Here is a 27,618-nt window from a genome sequence, read left to right as displayed (position 1 = left end):
ACATAAAAATATGCTGGTCAATGAATGAATTTATACAATATAGTTGCCCACCATGGTGTTTATGTGTAACTGTGTCTTTAAAAGACCGTCATTGACGCTTTGGTCAGCCACGTATCTCCAAGTCTCTGCGCATGCGCGTCCGAGTCAGTTCCGGGCTAGGTGCTGTTGTGTTGAGAGATCAACATCAGGCAGCTGCTGCTTTTAATGACATTTACTGTCTGTCTGTCTGTCCTGGAAATTCTCTTTACTTTAACAGACGTTTAATCTGTCTGAACATCGACGTTTACAATACTAGCTAAAGCGGACACATAGCAGGATGAATTACATCTGGGAAGTAGTGGGAAGGCACCCAACAGGCCAACAGCCGACTGGAGAAGAAACAGTGAGTTTATTTACTGCGTAAACAAATAAACGTGTGAACAAATAAAAATTAATGCAGTCTATAAACAACTGAAAGCACCTGCTTATCGAGTCAATGTCAAACATTACATAAGGCTTAACAGTTCAGCGCGCGTGTGTGTGTGTGTGTGTGTGTGTGTGTGTGTGTGTGTGTGTGTTTGTGTGTGTTTAAATACGAAAGCTTATGAATCAGGATTTCAAAACGTTTCTAAATGACATTTCCAAATCAGGCAGTGTTTATGTCTATGCTTGCCTTGATGTAAAGTAAGTTTGAATGACATATGTTCAGTTAGACTGTATGTTTGCTGTTTGGTGTGTTTTATTTTTTTATGTATGGATAATTTGACTTCACTTTATTCCATATAATGACAAGGTATTCACAAACTGTTCTTGTGCATCTGTCTATTCATTGTCAGATTCAAAAACTGTGTGACCGAGTGGCTTCATCCACCCTGTTAGAGGATCGAAGAGATGCTGTCCGTGCCCTCAAATCTCTTTCCAAGGTGACCAGCAATTAATGCTTTTCATGTTAATGTTAGTAATTGAGGTATTATGGGTGCTGTACTTGAACACTGCCATTTAAAAGTTTCGGGAAAAGTTTTGGTAAGATAGTAAATTAAATACTTTAAACAGCAAGGTTGCATTAAGGATTGTCCGATAAATACTGTCATTTAGAACTTTGTATTCATCAAAGACCCCTGTATCATGGTTTCAACAAATATTAGGCATCACATCTGTTTTCAACATTGATAATTAGAGGAAATGTTTATTGAGCAGCAAATCAGCATACTAAAATGAAATCTGAAGGATCATGTGGCACAAGACTGGGGTAATGGCTGCTGAAAATTCAGCTTTGTCATCACAAGAATTCATTGTAATTTAAGATAAATTGAAATGGAAAACGGCTGTTTTAAATTGTAATAATGTTTAAATTTAATTATGTATTTAATCAATTAGAGGTCGGGACTCGAGACCATAGTTAATTGTTTTGTCTATTTACATTGACTAGTAAGCTAATTCTCAAATAACTACTATGATGACTTTTGTTGTACCCACTTAAAAGATAGAAGTACTTTCGTTGTCCAATCTATACAGACTGTGTCTGTTCCCCGAATAGCGAGGTCAAAATATAAATTTAATGCAGGATCTAGAAAAAGTCCGATCGTGATTAAACCAGAAAAACGCAAAATAAATGAACAAAAACTATTTTTAAAGCAACGATTTGTATCGTAAAAAGCACTATACAAATAAACTTGAACTTGAACATTGGGAACTGCTCATAATGCTTTGGTGATATTACAGAAAATGGAGTATCAAAATAGAAGGACTACAGCAGCACATGTGTAAATCTCACAGAATGATCTATATTTCACAAACATAAACGTAAAATGCTTCCTCCTACACCTCTAAAGTACTTTTGTCTCAGAAAAGAAATTTTTGTATTGACAGAAATATATACATAAGAACATGTGTCAAGTAGATTTATTGATTACAGAAATACCGTACGGAGGTTGGCACTATGGCTATGGACCATTTGGTTCGTATACTGCAGACTGACCGGTATGTCTCAAACTTTGGTCAAAAATATAACATTCACTGTAAAGACATTTGCCTCATCATATGACTTGTCTTTGGTGATTATTTGAAACAGGACAGACACTGAAATCCTAGGTTACGCTTTGGACACTTTGTACAATATTGTTTGCAGTGACGAAGAGGAGGAACCAGGTATGTTATATTCTTTATATTGTCTGGTTCATATATTGACTTGTTGGGATTTTAATTGATTTGTTTCAATGTCCATAAAGCATCTTGGGCTAATTCAGGTCTTATTCTTTGATTCCAAATGAATTGTTTTCCTTTAAATTGTTCTTACAATCCATAAACCTTGTTTCAGTCTGTTACTAGTCTCCCTCTTGCAGTTTATGTTTGATGAGCAGGGAAATATTGTATATCTGATCGTCCTCCTTTTTCTTTCTATGTTTAATCCACCAGATGATTCTGAAGGTAAAGCACTTTTTTGTGCATGATGCTGTCTAACCACTAGCCCATCCGCGCTTTGAAATCCCTGCAGAATACCTCCACTATGCATTTGATACTCGGGGAATTTCTCAGTTTCCCAATTCCATAAAACAGCAACATTTAGGCATTTTACATATAACAGTGTAATGGTTTCTGGTTCTAACAGATGTTCAGTTAAATTGAAAACATTCTCAAGTGCTAAAATGTTGTTTAGATGCCTAAATGGAAAGATGCGTAAATGAATGGAAACTCAAATCTAATTTAACTCACTTCCAGATGTTTTTTTAACGGGTCATATGCAGATTTTGTATTTTTAAGAGTAGTTTCTGCTTCTGGTTGGGAGATTAGAGATTATAAGATGATACAAAACCTAAAATTTCTTTTGATCAGTATATTAAATGAGATACTTAAGATTTGGTTGCAGGCATTTGTCCCATATGTTCAACTCAATCAAACGTTGAGCTACTGCACTGATTACATGGTTTAGTTGTTAGTGGACTTCCAAGTTAATGCTAATTAAATTGTAAGAATAAAATGAATAAACAATTATAATATAACAATAATTAACAATCATTTAATAATAATTGGATTTAGTCTGGTTTAATCTAAATGTAGGGAACCATATATTTAGAATTTTTTTAGGTTGTTTACTTTTAATAAAGACCCCAAAATCAAATTTCTATTGGAAACAGGAAAGAAAACGGCACTTCTCAAGCTATGTCCTTGTCCTTGCTTTGTCCTAACATCAGTAGCATTAAGTGCAATACATTTTTCTCTGTGTGGAAGAGGTTAAGCTTTAACTGGTGTGTGGTTTTGTTTATTTTATCTTATTCAGTTTACTAACCTGTGGGTTGATGTGCTTTTTTTTCTCTCTCTCTTTGTATTAATACACTTCTTGTCAGCAGACATGTTCCACTGCTCTTCCATCTGAAGTCTCGATAGCATATGTACTGTTTTTTGTTTTTTCCTCCCTGCATTTTTTTGCGTTAAAGTAATCAAAGAAAAGTAAAAACGGCAAAGAATAAGTTTCTCTGCTTCTCATTTTCTCTTTCAGAGGAGAACCAGCAAAAGCAGGAGGATGATTTGGGAGCTCAGTTCACTGACAAGTTCATCCGGGAAACAGATAATATCACACTTCTCCTCACACTGTTGGAGGTAAACTGGAGCTGATATTTCATCTGCTAACTATACTTTTGTTGTCTTGTTGCTTACAATATTTCTCTAACATATTCCTGTTGTTTGACTGTTTTGTCTGCGGTAGGAGTTTGACTTCCATGTCCGCTGGCCAGGTGTTAAGCTCCTAACTGCACTTTTGAAAAGCCAGTGTGCTCAGGTCCAAGGCATCATCCTTGTCAGCCCAATGGGTTAGTCCAAAAATTTCCTTTTCTCTTGTAATTAGGAAAGAATCATTGCAAAATTAGTGTGTCTGATTGTTTAGTACTATTTGCTGGTACCAGTGGTCTGCTTTTGTTTGAAAACACTGATAATTACATGCAAATTTCTTGTGATAGAACACAATTTCTTTTTGAATAAATATATTTAATAAATGACTTATTATGTACAGTGAATATTTGATCACATTTCATATACAGACCGTTCCAACGTTTGTCAGTATTTTTAATTTTTTTGCAGTAAACACATTTATAATATTAAAAAAGATTTCTGCTTCAAATAAAATCTATTCATCATAGAATCCTGGTAAAAAAAACAAAGCAAAAAAACATTTTCACAAATACATTGTGAATCCCAACATGGATAATAGTAAGAAATGTTTCTTTAGCACTAAATCAGGATATTAGAAAGGTTTCTGAAGAATCATGCTGAATATTGTTATTATAAACTGTAATAATATTTCACAGTTTTAAGGTTTTTACTGTATTTGTTTTGTTAAAATACATAGAGCCTTGATGAGCATAAGAGATTTCTTTGAAAAATATTATGTTTGAATTGGAGTGTATATATTATAAGTTTTACACACATATTTAGCCAACTTAATGTGCTTTATAACACTGCATACGAAATTATAAATTAGCTGAGATATCTATGAAATGAATTACTACAAAATGAAGTACTATAAACCAATGTGATCCAATGGACTACCACAATTAAAAATGACAGCCCACACATTCTCATACAAATTTTTAACTTCTTTTTAAATAGAAAACATGTGATATAAAAAGCAGGGCACCACATAATAGTGTGCATGAAATGCAGTGGCAAGTCAGGATTCAGAAGCCAGTGGTGCAGGTGCTGTTTACATAAGTTTCACTTGTTCAGGTTGGCACCCTGAAAATGAGTACTTAAAGGCATAATTTGCCCAGGAATAATAATTTTGTCTTTATTTATTCACTCTCACTGACTTTATTTCTGAACACAACGTTGGTCTCCGCTGAGTTTAATTATTGGGTGAACTAACCAGTTTTTTAAAAAAAAGCATCTGCTGACACCTAAAGAAGTTTTAGAACCAAAGCATTAGTGGTCATTTGAAATGATTTTGGATTTGTTGGGTATTGTACTGCTTGCTTGCAATTTAACAACCAATATATACTTAAAGCAAACAATGTGACAACTCCAGCACCCTTTTGTTCAGTTAATCCTTGAATAAATGCCACTCCCAAAAATCTAAGCAGCCACAAAAACAGTTTATATGTGGCTTGTGGTGACTATAGGTTTAGTGGTTAAAGACTAATATATGCAGCAAAATAATTACTTTTATTAGGCAAGGATGTACAAAATCGACAGTAAAGACTTATACATTGTTACAAAATAATCTATTTTCAATAAATGCTGTTCTTTTAAAATGTTCTCTTGAAAGAATCCTGAAAAAATGTTTCTTGAGCACCAAATCAACATGGTTTCTGAAGGATCGTGTGACATTGAAGACTGAAGTAATGGCTGCTGAAAATTCTGAGAAAAAAATCACAGGAATAAATTGCATTTTAAAATATATTAAAATGGAAAACAGTATTTTATTTTAATAATATTTTATAATGTTACTGATTTACTGTTTATGATCAAATGATTGCAGCCTTAGTGAACATTTTTCAAAAACATTTAAAATAAAAAATGTATAGACCCACTGGGTCGGTTGGGATATTCACAACCCATTGCTTTGGCCACTTGAAATTTGGAGGATAAATATTTTTTTCATTTTACTCTCACAGGTCAATATCCTTATTTAAAGCTGTATGGATTCTTTTCTAGATATCTGGTTTCTAATGTTGTTGTGTTTTCGCACTCGATAGGAGTGTCCAGGTTAATGGATCTACTTGCTGACTCCAGAGAAGTTATTCGTAATGACGTAAGTGTTATCGCTCTACATTAACATGAATATTCATAGAGGAAGTCTTTTTTAAAGTTAAATTAAACCATTGCACTCCCTCCCCCCCAATTAAGGGTCTCCTGCTGCTGCAGCAGCTAACCAAAGGCAACACTGCTATACAGAAAATTGTGGCTTTTGAAAATGCATTTGAGAGACTTCTTGAAATTATAATAGAGGAGGGTTCAAGTGACGGAGGTATACAGTTAACAGACACTTTTCTTTTTTAAAATGGAAAATTAATTTTCAAAGATTGTGAATTAATCTACATCTTCACCTCACAGGTATTGTGGTGGAGGACTGTCTTTTATTGTTGCTCAACCTCCTGAAGAACAATAGCTCCAACCAGAATTTTTTTAAAGAAGGCTCCTATATACAAAAGATGAAGCCGTGGTTTGAAGTGGGGGATGACAACTCTGGCTGGTCGGCACAGAAGGTCACCAACCTCCATCTAATGCTACAGGTCTGATATGAAGAATCCATTTAATATGATTACTAGTTACAATAAGATTTATTGTGGAATTAAAACATTTACTGTGAATTTAGTTTTTATGAAGATTACTTGAATAGTTCTAGTTATTATAATAATAATGATAACAAATGTTATTATTTATTAGTGTTTTTATTTATTTATTTTATTATATTATACAATATTACCCACCTTATTTTTAATATAAGAGCAGGCATGGCTATTGGTAACTTGAATGTACGATGGGTCCGGTGTCTTTTGCTTCCATTTATTTGAGTTGTATAAAAGCAGTCTGTTATGCTACTTTATATTGCAACCTGCTATATGTCATCATATTATTTCAATTCATTAACAATCATAAATGCTATGTTTTTTTTTACACAAACTAGCTTTACCGTTTACTGCACTTTGTTGTTCTTCTAGTTAACTAGTTATTCCCAAAAATATTCCAGGTTGCATAGAAGCAACAATCAGCAATCATTGTTTTGTTATGTGAAGATAAGTTAAAATCTCTAGTTGTGTTTTGTCTTTGTAGCTGGTACGAGTGATGGTTTCTCCAGTGAACTCTCCAGGGGCCACCTCCAGCTGTCAGAAGGCCATGTTCCAGTGTGGTCTCCTCCAGCAGCTCTGCACCATCCTCATGGCCACAGGTGTTCCTGCAGACATCCTCACAGAGGTCAGATTGCTGTCAGAACCTTTTTTCCAGAACCTGGAAGTTTAAACTGCTTCAGAATACTGCTGCGCTTCTGTTGATATCAATAGGAATAGTGCACTGAAAAGACAGAGCATGAAAGCACTTAGTCAGAGTGTAGTGTAGGCAAGCGAAAAAAATATCTGTTCTAAACTTTTTAGCCTCTAACTCAATCACTGGCAAGTGAAATCTAACAGTGGACATTAACTGGTTCGAGTCTCAGGGCCAGCAGGGATTGTAGGTGGGGGTGAATGTACAGCGCTCTCTTCCACCTTCAATACCATGACTTAGGTGCCCTTGAGCAAGGCACGAACCCCCAACTGCTCCCCGGGCGCCACAGCATTGGCTGCCCACTGCTCCGGGTGTGTGTGTGTTCACTGCTGTGTGTGTGCACTTTGTATGGGTTAAATGCAGAGCACAAATTCCGAGTATGGGTCACCATACTTGGCCACATGTCACTTTCACGTAGAGAGTTTTGAACAGTACTTTCGATTTAACTGCCCAAATCAGAAGAATCAGTTTTAAGACTTCCAGAATCCAATGTGTTCATGTCTTTCTTTCTTTAGTCGCAAAGAAATTAAAGGGATAGTTCACCCAAAAATGAAAGTTAAGTACTGTCTTTAATTACTCACCCTCATGTCGTTCCAAACCTGTAAGACCGCCGTTCATCTTCGGAACACAAACTAAGATATTTTTGATGCTGTCTGAGAGCTCTCTGACCCTCCCATAGACAGCAATGTAATTACCACGATCAAGGTCCAGAAACGTAGCAAGGACATCGGTAAAATAATCCATTTGACATCAGGGGTTCAACCGTAATTTTTACGAAGCTACGAGAAAAAATTTTGTACAAAAAGAAAGAAAAAAAATTATAAAAGGGTGAACTAACTCTTTAAGATTTTTGAGGAAAACATTCCAGGATTTGTTCTCCATATAGTGGACTTCAATGGGAGCCAGTGGGTTGAAGGTCCAAATTTCAGTTTCTGTGCAGCTTCAAAGGGCTCTACACAATCCCAGCCAAAAAATATGGATAGCATCTAGTAAAACAATTGGTCATTTTCTAAAAGATATAAAAATGTGTATATATACTTTTTAACCACAAATGCTCAACTTGCATTTGCGCTGTGATGTGCATGCACGACTTCACGCATTACAAAATAATGATGGAAAGGCCACGCATGGTTGTTTTTCGTCTGTGCGCTGCGGTTCAAAAAGGTAGGGTAGGGCAAAAAAAATTAATTTGAGGTTGAGCTAGAAAATGACAGATTTAAGTCCCATGTTTATCGCAGAAAATTTGTTGTTGTAAGTTATAAACAATTGACGCGGAATTGCGCTATTGAAAGTAAAATGCGCACAGGCATTTATAAGCTATATAAAAGCGAAGGAAAGTCAGGTGGAAGAGAGGGAAAACTCAAACGAACTTTGTAAAACCAAACCGTATTATGCAACTCGCCGACATTGTGTCTGTGGCCAAAATAAAAATTAATTATGCCTCTGTGCAGCGCACACACTCAGAGCCAGGCATATGACGCAGCCGTACATTTACCAGGCGACCAATGGCGATGCCCGTTCTAGATGGATTGTAAATTAAACCAATTACATTACCCATTTTCCGAACGTACTGTATATATAGCTGGACTCGGTCGAGAACATTTGGCGAGTCCAATGACCAAGTCTGAGACAAGTCCGAGTCCAAATACCAACGAGTCCAAGACAAGTCCGAGACGACAGAAAAACGTCTCGAGTCCGGACTCGAGTACTACAGCCCTAGTGTAGAGCCTATTGAAGCTGCATTGAAACTGCAATTTGGACCCTCAACCCATTGGCACCTATTGAAGTCCACTATGTGAAGAAAAATCCTGAAATGTTTCTCAAAAACTTTCATTTCTTTTCGACTCTATATTGATTCTCAAAAGCCACAAATCGATCTTTTCCAGTATTTATTTCAGCACACATTTAAAACAAGATCTGATTAATGTGAATCTTATCATTAGTCTTCTCCACTAGATGTCACTCTTATTTACCTTGCGCTATGTTACAACAGAAAGCCTGTCATTCAGTCCATGCTTATTATGGTGGAGATACTGAATGTGAAATGATATGAAATGCTATATACTATAAATCTGTGGAAGCATTTGATATCATGCATAAGGCGCCATGATTTCCGCAATGAATGGCGGATGGCACGACGCACGTTTTGTTTACTACACACAAACGCTCGCGGTGTTTTCATCTTCTGCCGTCTCACTATATGATGATATTAACACACTGCTGCTCTGAGAGTCATTTCATTAGCATTTTACCGTTTAATTTGAGAAAACTACCATCATATCAGATAAGTCGTGCCTAATGGTTAGAGATTCAGACTCATAATCCAAAGGTTGCGGGTTCAAGTCTCAGGTCCGGCAGGGATTGTAGGTGGGGGGAGTGAATGTACAGCGCTCTCTCCACCCTCAATACCACGACTGAGGTGCCCTTGAGCAAGGCACCGAACCCCCAACTGCTTCCCGGGCGCTGCAGCATAAATGGCTGCCCACTGCTCCGGGTGTGTGTTCACGGTGTGTGTGTGTTCACTGCTGTGTGTGTGCACTTTGGATGGGATAAATGCAGAGCACGAATTCCGAGTATGGGTCACCATACTTGGCCGTATGTCACTTCACTTTCACTTTCGATACACAGTAGCTGCAAATTCCTCACGGCAACCTGTCAAAATAAAAGTTATTTAGCAGGCTTAAGACTCAATGCTACTACTACTAATAAATATTAATAAATCTTTATTTTTAAAGGAATAATCTCATTTGTTTTCTATTTAATTTTAACAGTAAACTGTTATGCAGCACTTTGTTTGCCAAAAAATGAAAGGGTTTAATTTTCATTTGATTAGGATGCATTAAATTAATGTTTTATGCCTTCATCTGATTACCAGAAAAATTATGAAGAACATTTTATAGGGCCCTATTATTGTTTAAGAAAGAAAAATACAAAAAATACACCATATACAAAAAAAAAAAAGAATAGGTTTAAAATACAGGCCTGTGGTTCTTAATTTCTTTTTATTAATTCACCATTTTGTAAACTGATGTTTACGGATAATTTTTTAGAAATATCAATAGCTTTTGAATTAACTATATTTATTGAATGTAATCAAAAAATCGAGAATCGAATCGAATCGGGACATCTGAATCGATACCCAGCCCTAGTTTCCTGCATCGCCTATGTTTTCTCATGCACCTCATGAGTTCAGAGATGACATGAGGCAAAATTTAGTTTTCTGTCTACTCTTATCATGTCACTTGACATCATGCTGTGTCATTACTATAGCAACCAGTGTACATACATCAGACAGTGAAACCACTGTTCAAAGTAATGGATCCCTATTAAGCACTTTCAAAGTAAGGGGTCATTCACACAGTGCACGTTTTTGCATTTAAAATTGCGAGGCACAAGTAGTGGAAAGGAAAAAAGAATGCAGTGTCTCAGTGTAACTAAGTTCAACTGAAACAGCATTCTAAAAATGCAGTGCTCACGTGCAAGATACTGAAAATGATGCCAGATATTAGCAAAACTGTCAAAACTGTGCAGCATTCAGTTAAAAAAGTGCAGTATTGCACCATGTATACAAAGCTGCCATTTTTTTACTTATTCAGTTCTTTTTAACTGTATCAAATTTCACTGTATCAGTGATGTACCAACTGAAATGTATTAAAGTATTTTCTATTTGTCTTTCTTGTGCAGACCATCAATACTGTGTCGGAAGTCATACGTGGCTCTGAAGTGAATCAGGACTACTTTGCATCAGTTAACGCACCATCCAATCCACCAAGGTCTGGTTTGTCCTTAGCACTGTTTATTGAAACAGTAACTGAAAAAGGAAGAGTTGGTTAAATGAATATATTGGCTGTTTCCTCCAGGCCTGCGATTGTGGTTCTTCTAATGTCGATGGTGAACGAGAGACAGCCGTTTGTTCTCCGCTGTGCTGTACTTTACTGCTTCCAATGCTTCCTGTACAAGAACCATAAAGGACAGGGGGAGATTGTAGCCACACTGCTGCCCTCCACTATAGATGGTAAGGGTTGCTCTGACTAGTTCTGCCATTAATGGAAGCCTTGGTGTCGACTATTCATGCATTTCTTGACTTCAGTTGGTTATGATTTATATATTGGAACAATAGGAGGACAATTTCTGTCCAAAAACTGTGTACCAGTGTAGCTGTGTTATTTTATTTGTAAAATTATACTACAATTTAACTAACTTAAATAACTTTGGTTATTTTTCGGACTGTTATTTTGTTTGTTTTTCATGGTTTAAATTTTTGATTACTAATCAAACTTTTACATTCAAAATACATTTTTTTTCCCCCTTGTCATTTGAGTACATTTTATGACCCATGTCATGTCTCTCTATCCCTCAGCTAACTCTATCTCAGCAGGGCAGTTATTGTGTGGAGGTCTGTTCTCAGCGGACTCTCTGTCAAACTGGTGTGCCGCTGTGGCTCTGGCTCATGCGCTGCAGGATAACCTCACCCAGAAAGAACAGCTACTACGAGTACAATTGGCCACCAGTCTCGGCAAGCCACCCGTTTCCCTTCTCCAGCAGTGCACCAACATCCTGTCCCAGGTACCCTCTCTTAACTTCAAAATGTGGCAGTGTTTTCTTTTCATGGATGTTTAGTCGACATTTGGGTTTAAGGCTCTGAGCTTGTGGACTTTGGTCAAGGGTACAGAAACTTTTAGATTTTTTATTTTTTACCATGTCTTGAACTTTGGGGGGACCATTTTCTTTGAGGGTCTTTTAAAGACCCCAATGGTAATGTTAATTTTATTTAAATTAATTTAAAAAGTTTACGTGGATTCAGTGGAGTAAAGAAAAACATTTCAAGAACAATACAATTTTTTTGGTAAAGACTCTAATTTGAACCATAATATTCTGAAGATATGCACCATTTGTCTTATTTGTATGTGTAGTGTTGCAAACACACAAAAAATGCCTTCCTGTCTCGTCACATTCATTTAAAAAAATGACGTGAATCACATAAATGACAGCATTTATTTTCAATTCAAAGATAAATTTGACAAAAAAGGTTTAGTAGTTTGTATCACTGAAAGTTTCTGTTTGCCGTTAACATTTCTTTCGTAAATCTGTTAAATAATAAATGTGACCGTGGACCACAAAAATATATAAAAATATATATATATAAGTAATGTGCATTGCTAAGAACTTCATTTGGACAACTTGAAAGGTGATTTACCCAATATTTAGATTTTTTTTGCACCCTCAGATTCCAGATTTTCAAATAGTTGTATTCAGCTTTCAGATGATGTATAAATCTCAATTTCCAAAAATTGACCCTTATGACTGGTTTTGTGGTCCAGGGTCACAAATATTTAGCTATTTAAATCTTACCTCACACTCTTTCACCATTAAAAACTGAATTATCACGCTGGAATTTGCGCTTTGTTTTTGTTAACGCTGATGAGCGCACTGTTACAATTTGGCTATTTCTAATTGACTTGTGCCCCTTAATGTCTATGGTGGTTACGGCCCTGGCTAGACCAGCACCAAACTAACATAAACAAGCCTAGACCATCAAGTTCATACTGGTCTAAGCTGTTTTTTCAACAGGTGTGGGGTAGGTGTCCCAAATTTTGGAGACACTGGGAACTCGTATGGGAATGGTAGCTTGTGGTTGTCACTAAATGAAATGTGCTGTGGTTTTTGCAGGGTGATAAGCTCAACCGGAGGGTGAGTATTTCAGCGTGGACATTTTAATGTAATGGTGTGGCTTGGCCTCATTTTCCACATTGGGGGTTCATTAGGTGTTTTGTGTTCTTTCTGTTTGCTGTTTCTGCCCTGTTTGTGTCCCCTTACTGACCCTGGCAGCCCTGGCTTTGACCATTTGATTTTCAACTGCTGACTGCATGCTCTGGTCTTTCGGGCTTGTTCTGGAAGATACAGATGTTTCGGACTCAATCTGTGAAATCTGTACTGTTATTCACTCATTTTCAGGTGGCTGCAAGTTCCATGAGTTTATGACAGCAAATATTCATTCAAAACTATTTTTTCTGATTGTTTTTTTTCTGCTGCCCAGTACTTTCCTGTTTTGCTATTTGTGATTTAATTTTTTTCCCCCTCTAAACGTTTATTTTGTCAGTTGTTGAGCAATTAACACTCTCCCATCCCGGCATCTCTGTTACTCTTATGTCATGATTTAGAACTGCAGTTTAACACTGAGAAAAGTTGCTTATCACTTAAAATTTCCAATATGCCTTTTATAACCCTTAATCACATAAGCTCACACTTACAGACGCTGTTTCTTTTAAAAATTGTTGCAAAGTTGAACAATAAAACCAACTGCATAGTGTTTGAATGGAAATGTTCATGCTTAATTTCAAACTCGAAATTGATACCATTCAAAAGGTTTTTTCTTTTTTTTCTTTTGTAAAGAAATATACTTTCAAGGACACGTTCAATTGATCAAAAGGAGTAAAGACATTTATAATGTTTGTATGTCATTATAAATACAGTTGTTTTGGAGAAAACGTATCACTGTTTTGTAGAAAATATTGAGCAAAAAACTTGATCCTAAACACCAAATCAGCATATTATAATGATTTCTGAAGTATTGTGTAATGTTGAAGACTGGAGTAAATTTTGAGTTACATTTGAAATATACTGAAACAGAAACGGTTCTCTTAAATTGTAATAATTTTTCACAATATTACTGTGCATTAGTGATCAAATAAATGCAACCTTTCTGAGCATAAGAGACTTTGTTCAAAAACAAAGTTTTTTAAAATCAAACATTTGAACGTTAGTGTTAGTAATGCATGTAAAGACCAATTCACTCCATACAGACAAATGCCAACAAACACGTTTGTTGGGTTTTTTAGTTCAGTGTGTTACCCCTATCAGCGTCTGTTGCAGTTGGTCGGAGTTTGTTTTTTTACCCGACTGAACATGTTCAGTCAGCGTTTGTTGGTGCCTTTTGGGGCAGTGTAAACATGACAGTTATTTTTCATAAGATTCTAAATCCAACAGTCGACGTGTTTGTTGGCGTTTGTCTGTGCGCTTTGAATTGACCTAAAGTGTGTTAACACTGAAATATGCAGTGAGGTGTAGTGTGTACGAATATCTGGATGTAGTTCTTCGACTAAAAATACAAAGTCATATTTTAAATACTTTTTAAACTCAGTCACAGCTTTCTTTAAGAAGAGCAGAGACTAAACATTCATTAGGCACATTATTATCTGCAACTGAAAAACTGCTTCCATGTACTAAAAATGTTGAGTGTTCCTTTTGAGTTACACTACCCATCTTAAATTCATAAACTAGATGGTAGCATTTGTATTAAAGGGGTTATATGATGTTGCTAAAAAGAACATTATTTTGTGTATTTGGTGTAATGCAATGCGTTTACGCGGTTTAAGGTTTAAAAAACACATTTTCCACATTCTGTACATTTATTGTTGCTCATCTATGCCCCGTCTTTCTGAAACGCATCGATTTTTACAAATCTCATCATTCTGAGAAGCGAGGTTTGCTCTGATTGGCCAGCTATCCAGTGCATTGCGATTTTTCCCAAATACCTCAAGCGTAAATGTTACGCCCCTTACCATGTTGTGATGCCATGTCCCGGCGCAACGACACAAAAACAATCAAACCCATTATAAACGAGGCATTTGTTGCATTCAGTGAGGACATAATTACTGATTATAATGACTCATTTGGTATTTTTACGCGTTGCGCCGCGCTGCATAAACATGTCTGTATTTGTTATAGTAGAAACGCCAAACAAGCGCTACTTTACACTGCTCAGAACTCGTGTTTGAATAGTCAGTAGCAAATTCTTTAAATATCAAAACATACTTACAGGCTGTGAGTCAGAAGCACAAGACTGTCCTTGCGACGTTGGAATTGCCCCACTTTATAGTTTTCACAGCCATTCATAGTGTTCACATTGTAGGCTACTCTCTCACAGGATCAGGAAACAGTCCTCCATAACATGTATTGCACACACTCTGATATTTGCTTTGTACTGTTCTGGAACAGTGGTATAAATATAACTTAACCACTGATTTCTAGATGTGTACTCCTTTGGAAGCCCAAACAAAGTACTTTCGCTTTCACAACGAAACACACAGCATCTCCACGACATGGCGCCAGCAGCAGCAACAATACTACAGCAAGAATAAGAGTTCCGCCTTCTTTCATTGCGTATACGTTTGGGGCAGTGTTTTGCAAATCTTCCCACACCATGATGTAGACATGTGGGGGTGTGTTTGAATGAGCTGTTTTAGGAAGGCATGGCGGTCTTAACTTTTATAAAGAATCTTTGCAACTTTACAGATCTTCTATATGCACAAACAGCTTGTAACACTCCAGATTTTGTGTTTGTGTCAAGTCAATATTATTTGTATAGCGCTTTTAACAATACAAATTGTGTCAAAGCAGCTTTACATCGGCTTGATATAAAGCTGGGTGGCTTTATATCAGCTTTACAGTATTTAGATGGGGAAATAGTTTGTCGAAATAGTGTCATTCTCCTCTGGCCAGATAAAATCAGCAGTTTAAATCTAGGCTAAAGCAGAATCAGATTATGCAAAAGACTCATCTGGTTCCTGTGGTCTTGTCCCGATGGCCGTCTTGGAGACAGGGTCTTCACTGGGGATCAGACTCTGGGGCTCATCTAGGTGTCCTGGCTGTACAGGTCATCTCTAGGTGCTGATCCATCATCTGATCTGGATACAGTCTGGATCTGGGTGGCTACGGTGACCTCGGAATAAGAAAGAAACAGACTAATATTAGCGTAGATGCCATTCTTCTAACAATGTAACAAGTACATCAGGTGTTTTGGGAAGTGTTCCCGGTTCCAGTTGACCTAATTAATTCAGCCTAACAATCATTTAAAGGATTTGAATTATAGAAATGCGATAGTGTATTATGTGTAAACCAGGTGTTAGGTAGATTGTTCCAGAGTTTGGACGCTAAATAGGAAAACGATCTCCCGCCCGCAGTTGATATTCTAGATATTATAAAATGGCCAGAGTTTTGAGATCGCAGCGGATGTGAAGGACTATAATGCGATAAGAGCTCACTCAAATACTGAGGTGCCAAACCATTCAGGGCTTTATAGGTAATTAGCAAGATCTTAAAATGTATAAGTGCTCCGAGTATCTCAGTGGACTTGAGCTTGTGTTTGATGTTTCCTTCTCCTGTTTTTTTCACATAACTTATATTTTACACCTTTGTTTTATTAATGGGAAGTCATAGACCTAATCTAATCTTTTTTATTTTTTATTTTAGCCTCAAAAGCTAATTAACTAAAAGTGTGTGTGTGTGTGTGCTGGTAGATAGTACAGAAAATTGTCAAATCTTGGAAAGCCTTTAACCTTCTCGTTTGACTTTTGAATAAAACGTATCTGTTCAGTTACTAATTGCAGATATGCTGTGATGGAACATGAATTGGGTTTTTTAAAACTTAAAATCGAAATGGCACACACACAGTTCTCTCTGACTGTTTTTGTTTTTGTAATGTTGAATATAATTTCAAGATTCAAGAGTTTTATTTGTCACATACACAATTATACAGAGTATAACCAGCAGTGAAATGTAGGTCAGGTCCGCTCCAAGGACAGTGCAATTATAAAGTATACAAATATTAAGAGAAGAAAAGTAAAAAAATAAAATAAAAGAATAAAATAAAATAAAAGATAAGATAAAAAATATAAATGTGCAGGTCAGTATGTTGTTGACTTAAATAGTAATAAGAGGAATGTGCAAAAATAATGTGCAAAAAAGTTCTACAGGGTATTTAAATAGCAGCAATATGAGGTAGAGAAAAATTATGAATAGCTTATTGATATGGTGATATTTACATGGAGTCAAGTGATGTTATGACACAGAGTTAGAGTTTAGGAGCCTGATGGCCTGGGGGAAGAAGCTCCTCCTAAGTCTCTCAGTTTTTGCCATCAGGCTACGGAAGCGTTTACCAGATGGAAGCAAAGTGAATAGACGGTTACCAGGGTGATTTGAGTCCTTGATTATTTTAACAGCTCTATTTTTGCAGCGTTTGAGGTAGATGTCCTGCAGAGAGGAGAGAGCAGACCCTGAGATGCGCTCAGCTAAGCGCACAACTCTCTGTAGTGCTTTGCAGTCCTGATTGGAGCTGTTTCCATACCACACTGAGATGCACTGAGTCAATACACTTTCTATGGTCCCTGAATAGAAAGTTTTCAGGATTGCTGGTGAGACCCTGAATATCCTCCGCTGTCGCAGATGGTACAGTCTTTGCCTGGCTTTCTTGACCTGTGTTTGGATGCGTGTAGTCCAAGTCAGGTTCTCGGAGATGTTTACACCGAGGTACTTGAAGCTACTCACCCTCTCCACAGGGGTCCCACTGATCATAAGAGGTGTGTAGGGCTGCTGCTGTCTCTTCCTAAAGTCCATGATCAGCTCTTTAGTTTTGCTCACATTCAGAGAGAGACAGTTGTCCTGGCACCATGATGTGAGACTCTCTACCTCATCCAAGTATGCGGTCTCATCGTTGTTGGAGATGAGGCCCAGAACCACAGTATCATCAGCGAATTTGACAATAGATGTGGAGCTGTGAGAGGACACGCAGTCATGCGTGTAGAGAGAGTAGAGCAGGGGACTCAGGACACAGCCCTGTGGGGCTCCTATGTTCAGAGTGATGGAGTTTGAGGTGAACTGGCCAACTTTCACCACTTGAGGTCTGCCGGTGAGGAAGTCTTGAATCCAGTCACAGAGTGAGGAGTTTAGGCCGAGGTCTGTGAGTTTAGATGCCAGCTTGATGGGGACTATAGTGTTGAAAGCTGAGCTTTTTTTTTGACCCTCTAACAGCAAACATTTTTCAATTTGTAATTCTCTTTTTTTTTTTTTTTTTTTTTTTTTTTTTTTTAAGTCCTTTTGTTGAATCGTTTTTTGTAAAATTAACTGCAAAACAGGTCAAAGACAAGGGTTAGATGGGCTCCAACTGCTCGGCACATTTCTAACTCCAAAAAGCAACCCTCTGCAATCTTGTATTTCTACAGAAATGAGCAAATATGATTTGGAGGACCTTGGAAATATTGTCTAAAATTAGTTTTATTAACAAATGACAGATGTACAATGCAATGTGACTTTCTTGCAGTGATTTCTTTAACTCATTTGCTCATTTCTTAGATGTTAAAGATGTGTGCATCTCAATATAAATATGTATGGCAGTATGAGTGTGTGATTGTGTTTTTTTGTTTCTGTGTACAGGGCAGTAGGGTGCAGACGAAGGTCGGCCTCCTCATGTTGCTCTGCACCTGGATCAGCAACTGTCCAATTGCTGTCATGCACTTCCTGCACAATCAAGACAATGTTCCCTTTGTATCCTTCTATCCACACTCACACACCTGATTATTAAGCTGATGTACATATTTATAAACAGTGACCAAATTCATTGTACAGTGATGATAAAGCTTGAATCTTAGTTAATAATTCACAGTGCGACTATGGGCTTTAAGGTGATCAGTTCTGGTTACAGCTAGTCGTTGAATTACATTTAGAGCAACCATATTACACCTTTCAGTCTTTGCAAACTAGACTACAACCAGTGTGGACTTGTCTATGATTTTGATGGCTCATGTCATTAAGTACAGTTACTTGTTTGTCACAGGCTTTGTGCGTTATACTTAACTTAAGTTATCAGCTGACCGGTCAAATCTCAGAAAACCTGGGTGAGGATGAGCGACTGGTTCAGGGTCTGTGTGCTCTGTTGTTGGGCATTTGTATCTACTATAATGACAACAGCTTAGAGAATTATACAAAGTATGTTCTTACTTTACCCTTTTTCTTTATTTTTACTCATACTTTCTTTTATTCATATTTATTTGTATTATAACTGGGGCTGTCAGTTTATGTAAAATTATGATTAATCTTTTAATTGGTAATTAATGTTCATATAATGTTATTGTGTTAATACATTAACATTACATGAACACAGAACCTTTTTTTAGAAAGCAGATATGATTCTTCTTGTGTAAAATTAGGTACAAAATTAGGTAATTGGACAAATTGGTGTTGAAGGGTTAGTTCACCCAAAAATTTTAATTCTGTCATTTATTACACCCTCATGTCGTTCCAAACCCATAAGACCTTCGTTAATGTTTGGAACACAAATTAAGATATTTTTTGATGGAATCTGAGAGCGCTCTGACCCTCCAATGCTGATTACGTTCTGGGGTACTCTCCAAACTGGCGGAAGTCTGTAACTCAGGGAGAAGAATTGCTGAATAAATTATTGTTTTCTTTGCACACAAAAACTATTCTCGTAGCTTCGTAAAATTACTGTTTAACCCCTGATGTCACATGGACTATTTTACCGATGTCCTTGCTACGTTTCTGTGCCTTGATCGTGCTAATATCCTTGCTGTCTATGAGAGGGTCTTAGAGCTCTCAGATTCCATCAAAAATATCTTAATTTGTTTTCCGAAGATGAACGAAGGTCGTACGGTTTTGGAACAACATGAGGGTGAGTAATTAATGACAGAATTTCCATTTTTGGGTGAACTAACCCTTTAAATATACTCTAAACATAAAGGTCAATAAATGCTTGTTTACATGTTTGTAAATAAAAAAAAAATTTTTAAATCAGAAGCAGAACTGTTTTCAACATTCCTGATAATAATGCGTTACTTGAGCACCATATCAGCATATTAGACACTGAAGACTGGAGTAATGGCTGCTGTAAAATGTTTTTTTTTCCCATCACAGAAACAAATAAAACTTTAATATTGTTATTGTTAATTGTAATACTATCACAATAAGACTGATTTTGCTGTATTTGTGATGAAACAATTGCAGCCTTGGTGAGCTTAAATAACTTCTTTGAAAAACATCAAAGAAATCTTACCGACCCAAAACTTTTGAATGGAAGTGTATCTAATTAACCTGATAAATGAACATTTTACCATTGACAGCCCTCCTTATATCATTTCCCCATATGCCGTAAGTTATGCCGCCTCCTGTTTCACAAAGTATTTTCTCCTCCTCTCCACAGAGAAAAGCTGAAGCAGTTGATTGAAAAGCGCATAGGAAAAGAAAACTTTGTGGAGAAGCTAAGCTTTATAACCAAACACGAACTGTATTCTCGTGCTGCTCAGAAACCTCAGCCAGCCTTTTCCACCCCAGAACACATGCTGTTTGATCATGAGTTCACCAAACTTGTTAAAGAGTTGGAAGGTCAGTGTTGGAGCCCTGAACACAAACTAATACCTCTTTTCCCTCGTTATTAACATCTGTCAGTCATCCGATCACAAGTGCACGGTGTTAAATCAAGTCTAAATGTGATGCAGACCCATTGAAATTCCATTGTTGAAAAGTTTCAGTTTTGGGTGAATTATTCCTTTAAGAGTCCAGGGGCAGTATTACCTCTGCAATTTTATGTTTAGTATTAAAGTGTCATAATGTTGTTGTTGTTTTTTGAAGTCCATTCTTCATTCTGTGCTTCGTAAAATGTTCATTTTGTTCATATTTTTCATCCTCTTTGAATTAAATACTGTATTTTGTTGCTGATCCTTGAAGAAAATTTGATTATTCATAATATGACCCTTTTACCTCATCCATAATAGTTTTTTTTTCCATGTTCTGTGGTTCTGTATTTGTTCATAGGTATGATAACAAAAGCGGTGCTTAGGTCAAGCGAGGAAGAGAAACAAGAAGAAGAGGTGAAGAAAACACTAGAACAGCATGACAGCATTGTAACCCAGTACAAAGAGTTGATTAGAGAACAGGTAAAAATACATCAAACTATATTCCATTCTCACATTTATGTCTGTGCAAGGTTTCAAAGTAGTCCTTTTGATATTTTAATCTATGTAGTATATTCAATTATTTTGGGTTATTCATGATGCAACAATAATTTGCATACCTCATCAGTCTATTTGATATGAAAATCATAAGCTCTGTTGAAAAAAAAATATTTCCCAGCTAAAAACTTTTTTTTAATAAGTACATGTAAAGAGTCTTGTAAAAAATAGTCATGTTGCACATAATTGTCTCTCCTTTTTATAAGATTGTTTATTGAATGTTTGATTATTATCTGTACCTACCATAAAGCTGATATGCCAATACATTTAAATTCTAATTATTATTTATGTTGTGAGCCAGCCAATGCACCTTGAGCAACTTCTGTGAAATGACCACTTCAAATATGATGTTCAAAAGGGTGCAAATCTGACCAAAAAGAATTGATGAACAGATAAATATTTTCTATATTTATTTAGAGCTCTGATTGCTGCCATAGGTAGCCCTAATGGATCTTAATCAAGAGACGTGAATCCTTATGTATTTGGCTTGGAGTCTGGCTAATATGATTATAGTATTATAGGGCTATAATTGTCATAAGGGTAACTAAACATATATTAAACTTATGACCAAAGAAAAGTGGGTTAACCCTGCTTAAACACTGGTTTCTCTTTCCTCTTTAGGGTTTTAGAAGGAAAAATAGCATGTTTAAATTACGCGTTAATTTTCCGTTTCTCCTCTGTTCATATCCGTTTAATTGCAGGATTCTCAAATAAATGAGCTGAAGGAGCAAGTAACATTGCTGACTTCCCAAAATGAAAAGTTGCAGAACACCATAACACAGCAGTTCTCTCAGATCCAACAGCACAAAGATCAGTACAACATCCTCAAACTCAAACTAGGTACTGAGAAAATATCAGATATATATCAGTAGTCTTTGCAGTATTTCAGTAGAAGTTACTGTTACAATTGGTCTACTCTTTCTTCATGTTCTGTAGGTAAAGATAACCAGCAGACAGGTAATCAGGCAGAGGCAGCACACGTGAACGGCCTGCAACCAGAGGAGCTGAGCCAACTCCGAGAACAACTTGAGGAACTGCAAAGACAAAACCAGCTGCTGCAGACACAACTGACTGAAAAGCACTCTCTAATAACCAGCCTGGTATGAGTGTTCAAAAATTCAAAATTGGAATTTTTTTTTCTAATGGTATTCTAATTTCTTAGCCTTTTACAGTAGCATTTACAATATCATTCAAAAGTTCTGGATCATTGCTAATCAGCCAATCACATGGCAGCAACTCAGTGCATTTAGGCATCTAGATGTGGTGAAGATGACTTGCTGAAGTTCAAACCGAGCATCAGAATGGGGAAGAAAGGGGATTTAAGTGACTTTGAACGTGGAATGGTTGTTGGTGCCAGACGGGCTGTCTGAGTATTTCAAAAACTGCTGATCTACTGGGATTTTCACACACAACCATCTCTAGGGTTTACAGAGAATGGTCCGAAAAAGAGAAAATATCCAGTGAGCGGCAGTTGTGTGGATGAAAATGCCTTGTTGATGTCAGAGGTCAGAGGAGAATGGGCAGACTGGTTAGAGATGATAGAAAGGCAACAGTAACTCAAATAACCACTCGTTACAACCAAGGTATGCAGAATACCATCTCTGAACGCACAACACAAACCCTGAAACAGATGGGCTACTGCAGCAGAAGACCACACCGGGTGCCGCTCCTGTCAGCTAAGAACAGGAAACGGAGGCTACAGTTCGCACAAGCTCACCAAAATTGGACAATAGAAGATTGGAAAAACGTTGCCTGGTCTGATGAGTCTCGATTTCTGCTGCGACATTCAGATGGTTGGGTCAGAATTTGGCGTAAAGAACATGAAAGCATGGATCCATCTTGCCTTGTCTCAACGGTTTAGGCTGATGGTGGTGGTGTAATGATGTGGGGGATATTTTCTTGGCACACTTTGGGCCCCTTAGTACCAATTGAGCATCGTTTAAACGCCACAGCCTACCTGAGTATTGTTGCTGACCATGTCCATCCCTTTATGACTACAGTGTACCCATCTTCTGATGGCTACTTCCAGCAGGATAATGCACCATGTCACAAAGCTCAAATCATCTCAGACTGGTTTCTTGAACATGACAATGAGTTCACTTTACTCAAATGGCCTCCACAGTCACCACATCTAAATCCAATAGAGCACCTTTGGGATGTGGAATGGGAGATTCGCATCATGGATGTGCAGCTGACAAATCTGCAGCAACTGTGTGATGCTATCATGTCAATATGGACCAAAATCTCTGAGGAATGTTTCCAATGTTGAATGGAAACATGGGAATGTAGAGAATGTTGAATCTATGCCACGAAGAATTAAGGCAGTTCTGAAGGCAAAAGATGTGTGCCTGGTACTAGCAAGGTGTACCTAATAAAGTGGCCAGTGAGTGTATATTGTTATGGTAAAGATTAATTTTCAGCAGCCATTTCTCAAATCTTTAGTGTCACATGATCCTTCAGAAATCATTCTCATATACTGATTTGGTGCCCAAGAAACGTGTACTACAATGTTGAAAAAAGTGCTTTAATATTTTTGTGATACTTTGACCCAAAATGTTTGAATAGTAATGGTATATTTGGAAATATTTGGTTTGTGCCCAACAGAAAGCTGAGGGAGTACCATCAGCAGAGGGGTCAACTTCAGAGGTCACAGAATTACAAAAGGTCAAATTCCAACCTTTCCCTTCAATATATTACTTACAAAACACTAATATTATATACAAAACACTTTGAGTTGAAAGTAATTTTTTTTAAACGTTTGATTGCAGGAGGTGGAGTTGCTGAAAGCCCAGCTGCAGAGCCAGACCGCAGAGATCACACAACTACAGAGTGAAAAAAAGGAGCTACTCAAAGGATCTGAGACCACAGTAAGTGTGTCTGTACAATAATTGAACAGACAGTACAGTCCACCACACTGTAGTCTCAGCTTCAGATAGTATTCCCACAGACCACCTGTATTTCAATCTCAAAATCGTAAAATACAGTCTTATGGAGTCATCATGGGTAGGCTTTTTTCATCAGTCCACTAGGAGTGGAGGGGAAACACTGTGATTTCTATTTTTAATAATTCAAATCGCTTCCCAAATTATGAAAATGTATCTTCTAAATAATAAACAAAATAAAATTGGCAATTGTGAGAGCAGTTCAGCACCCAGACAGTTTAGAGAGGGGACACCTCAGGCCATGAGCAGCAGTCGGGTACATAGGGATGTGCGATATGCATCATCTACAAACATACCATAAATGTGTCACTCACTTTGCAAAAACACAAGCCTTGAGAGGGCATGGTTTCACTGCATGATTTAGCCTGTTAGAATGCCAACGAAAATAGTTTCAAACAAAGCCACAGCAGAAACATTGTGCATCTCTGAGCAACACACAGTAGTGTTTTGTTATTGAATGAGTCTGTGTTTTTTAACTAATCATTTGAGTGAATAATTCAGTGATCCATGCATAAAAACAGTGACTTGCTTCATTTCTGAATGAATCATATGCTTTGAACAGATTGTTTGAATGATTCATTTACTCATTAAAACAAGAACTTACCACCATCTACTAATGGTTTTAGCTTCAAATTTAAAGTATTATTTAATTTTTCCATACTCTAATTTGTAAATGCATCTAAATGCCACTTCAGAGGTAGCATCTGTGCCACCTCTGCAGTGCCACATTGAATACTATCATCCAGAAATGAAAGGGTCAGAACAAAAACCACCTGAAATTTCAAGTACGATACTGAATTGAAATTCGATTCAAAATGGGGAAACCAATCTCACAGTGAGTCCACCAGAAAAACTAAATTGTTCACAAGGTACCTGATCCTACAATACACAAAAATAGGCAAATTGCACTAAATGTTTTGTTTTAAGGTATTTTAAAATGTAATTTATTTTTGTGATTGCAAATCTAAATTTTTAGTATCGTTACTTCAGTGTCACATGATCTTTCAGAAATCATTCTAATATGCTTATTTTGCGCTCAAGAAACATTTATAATTATTAATGTTGAAAACAGATTTTTTTCTTTTTCAGGATTATCATAGATTTGATAAAAGATGTTTAGATTTTTTTTAAATTTTTATTCATTTAGCTGACGCTTTTATCCAAAGCGACTTACAATTGCTATATATGTCAGAGGTCGCACGCCTCTGGAGCAACTAGGGGTTAAGTGTCTTGCTCAGGGACACATTGGTGTCTCACAGTGATTGATGCACCCTTGCTGAATAAAAGCAATGAAAAAAAATCTAACTGACCTTAAACTTTTGTACAATTGTGATTGTGCTTATTATTTCAGTACTGTCTTTCTTTCAGGCTGCAGTTCCAGGAGAAGACAGTGTCTACACAGAGAAGATTGCAGAGTTAGAGAGCAGGCTCTCTGCTCAGACAGCAGAGACACAAAAGCTCAAGGTGACTTGCCCTAGAGGAATGGCCACCTTCCTTTTTTCATCATTCACTCGTTTATGTATTTTATGTGCTTTTGCATAATTTCCCATTTAACACTTGCTCTTTTTTCTGTCTTACTCTGTCTTTCAGGTGGAAGTTAAAACTCTTCTGGAGAGTAAGGAGTTGATGGATAAAGAACTTGCTTCAGCCACGAGCACAGCTGCCATCATGCAGGCAGAGAAGAGCAAGTTGCAGCAGGAGGTGCAGGAGTCCAAGAAGGAGCAGGACGATCTTCTCATGCTACTCGCTGACCAGGACCAGAAGATTCTGAGCCTGAAACAGAGACTCAAGGACTTGGGAGAGACGGTACATTCCTCACAACAATGCAGAACATAGTTTCACTGGCTTTGTACTCATCAAATGTCTTCTTGCATTTCTTCTTATTCTTGGTTCCTATTTGACTTTTTCCACACAGATTGAAGATGAGGATGATTTGGATTCAAGGGACCAGTTTGATGATGATGATGCTGATGATGATGAAGAGGAGGAAGAAGAGTGTGATGAATAAAGTATTGAAAGTGAAAGAATTGGAAGTGAAAGACTGCTAATATTAACTTGTCACTTACACGATTAGAGAAGGAGATTGTAAGCTTTGGACAGTAGAGCTGATCTTCTGATTTTTAGAAGAATCACATATTTCTTTACTTTCTTCAAAACTGCATTTTAATTTTTAGAAATTATTTTGCAGTGGAAAACAGTCCAACTAATTGAACCAGACCCATTTCGTTTTAAAGAAGCTTTGAATTTATTCAGATAATAAATACAGATGAATACTTTATTTTTGATCAACATTCCCAGTGCTTATGTCCTGTAGAAGAATCTGGAGAGCTGTTTGCACTAATGATGGAGAGGAGAAAATAAAGATTTGCTTCTTTGTTATACATAGTGCAAGGCCACCGAGAAAGTTCACTCTGCATTTCCGTAAGGTTTGGCAACTTGTGAGTGAGTGTCTTGATTATGGATGGGTGTATTCTGTAAGACCTTCTCTGCTCAGGTGCATAGTGAACTGTTTAACATCTCATTCAAATTTTGTCCCTTTCCTTTTTTGACCTTCTGGTCAAATGGCTGTTTTTTTTTTTTTGTTTGTTTTTCATCTGTTCCTCCGTATCAGCAGTTTTCAGAATTGTTCATCCATACATTCAAATCTACAAATGATCAAACACACTCAACCCACTTTGCATTACATTGTGTTAGTACTGCATTGTGTTCTTCAGTATAACACTTCTGAAGTCCCATTAAATGTTGGTATGCTACACGTTCAGGTTCCTAAAAAACTGGAGAGGTATTTTGCAAAATTTGATTCAAGCTTTGGTTAATTTATGGATAAACAAGCCTCCTTAGAATAAACTATATAAATGCTTGTCTGTGATGTTTTAGTTTTAAACTGAAGTTTTTAGTTCATGTTCTTAATAGGTGTGTTGTTCAATATACAGCTGTATTTGAGGATTGACTGAGGATTTTTCCACTCCTAATACCTACAAATATAATTTTGCTATCAACTGCATTCATGCTCATGTTTGATAATGAATTCTACCATAATTATTTTGGAATTGTGAAGGAAGGTATATAATAATATTAAAGTTCATAGCATGTTTTGCAGCTTTACAGACAACAATGCCATAATTAGAAAATTGTGCACTAGGGGGAAAAAATATCTGCTACTATATAAGTAAATATTTGCTGTTTGTACACTACAATTTGTTCTTCTCTTCAAGGTAGCATTAAAATCAAAAGTCCAAACTGCAATATTATAAAAATTTTGTAATTTGAAATATTCTTATTTTTATAAAATTAAAAGTCTATTTTTATATTTTAAAACATTTACCTCTGATGGAAAGCCCTATTTTCAGCAACCAGGAGACAACGAAGACAAGTATATCAGAGACTCCTTGTTAAAATTCACGGGCCTGTGACATTTTTATGGGTGGCCCCCTTTCCCAAATGAATACGCTGTATTATAGAGACCCTTGATGGTTCTGTGATTTAAAGAACAGCATTTATTTGAAATGCTAAGCTATAGAATAAGAATATAAATCTGAATAGCTGCCAATGAAGAAAGATTGAAACAAACTGGTGTAGTTCTGACATTTACCAGTAGGGGCTACTGGGACCATTCAGACCAGCCAAATCCTAATGAATCAAAACAACACTGACTACCCCCTCATTATCATACTGTAGAAAGAAACGCCTAAATAAATACGTTTTAAAATAATAAATGCAGTATTGCAAGAATTAATAAGCTATTAAAATATTAAAACTCTAATTCATGACTAAAGAGTTGCAAATGTTACTTGTAGATAAAAAAAAAAAAAATGCCCGACAGGATTTATTATTTATCGTGCATTTATACTTCGTTACACATGTATCCCGTACATTACTTCATTTATTTATTTGCATGTTTTGTGTTCCTATTTGGCCCTCTG

General features: G+C 36.7%; 1 protein-coding gene across 4 annotated transcripts; it reads left to right on the top strand.

The window, feature by feature from the left end:
- The first annotated feature begins 123 nt into the window (after window positions 1-123).
- LOC306874264 (general vesicular transport factor p115-like) lies at window positions 124-26,945 on the top strand. 4 transcript variants are annotated; one of them, XM_079424167.1, is made up of 26 exons: window positions 147-382; window positions 816-902; window positions 1,895-1,959; window positions 2,051-2,127; window positions 2,395-2,406; window positions 3,476-3,576; window positions 3,683-3,785; window positions 5,667-5,722; window positions 5,818-5,938; window positions 6,025-6,203; window positions 6,745-6,885; window positions 10,636-10,724; window positions 10,812-10,966; window positions 11,312-11,517; window positions 12,622-12,642; window positions 18,163-18,273; window positions 18,596-18,714; window positions 19,946-20,127; window positions 20,557-20,678; window positions 21,455-21,593; window positions 21,690-21,853; window positions 23,358-23,417; window positions 23,522-23,620; window positions 25,064-25,159; window positions 25,286-25,501; window positions 25,611-26,945. In XM_079424167.1, the coding sequence occupies exons 1-26, from the start codon at window positions 317-319 to the stop codon at window positions 25,701-25,703; spliced, it is 2,880 nt and encodes a 959-aa protein (XP_079280293.1). In that variant the 5' UTR covers window positions 147-316; the 3' UTR covers window positions 25,704-26,945. The 4 variants fall into 4 exon arrangements, with proteins under 4 accessions (XP_079280296.1, XP_079280293.1, XP_079280294.1 ...); XM_079424168.1 differs by lacking the exon at window positions 2,395-2,406; XM_079424169.1 differs by lacking the exon at window positions 12,622-12,642.
- Window positions 26,946-27,618: the final 673 nt, after the last annotated feature.

Source organism: Barbus barbus (assembly GCF_936440315.1).
Source record: "Barbus barbus genome assembly, chromosome: 8".
Taxonomy (NCBI): domain Eukaryota; kingdom Metazoa; phylum Chordata; class Actinopteri; order Cypriniformes; family Cyprinidae; genus Barbus; species Barbus barbus.
Note: the sequence above shows the minus strand (reverse complement) of the source record. Positions and strands in the feature narration are given on the sequence as shown.

Bases quoted from the DNA above. Each gene is read 5' to 3' on its own strand.
- LOC306874264 (XM_079424167.1), top strand. From the start codon at position 317: ATGAATTACATCTGGGAAGTAGTGGGAAGGCACCCAACAGGCCAACAG. The intron at 12,643-18,162 runs GTGAGTATTTCA...TTCTGTGTACAG, and splicing joins GTGATAAGCTCAACCGGAGG to GGCAGTAGGGTGCAGACGAA. The intron at 20,128-20,556 runs GTCAGTGTTGGA...ATTTGTTCATAG, and splicing joins ACTTGTTAAAGAGTTGGAAG to GTATGATAACAAAAGCGGTG.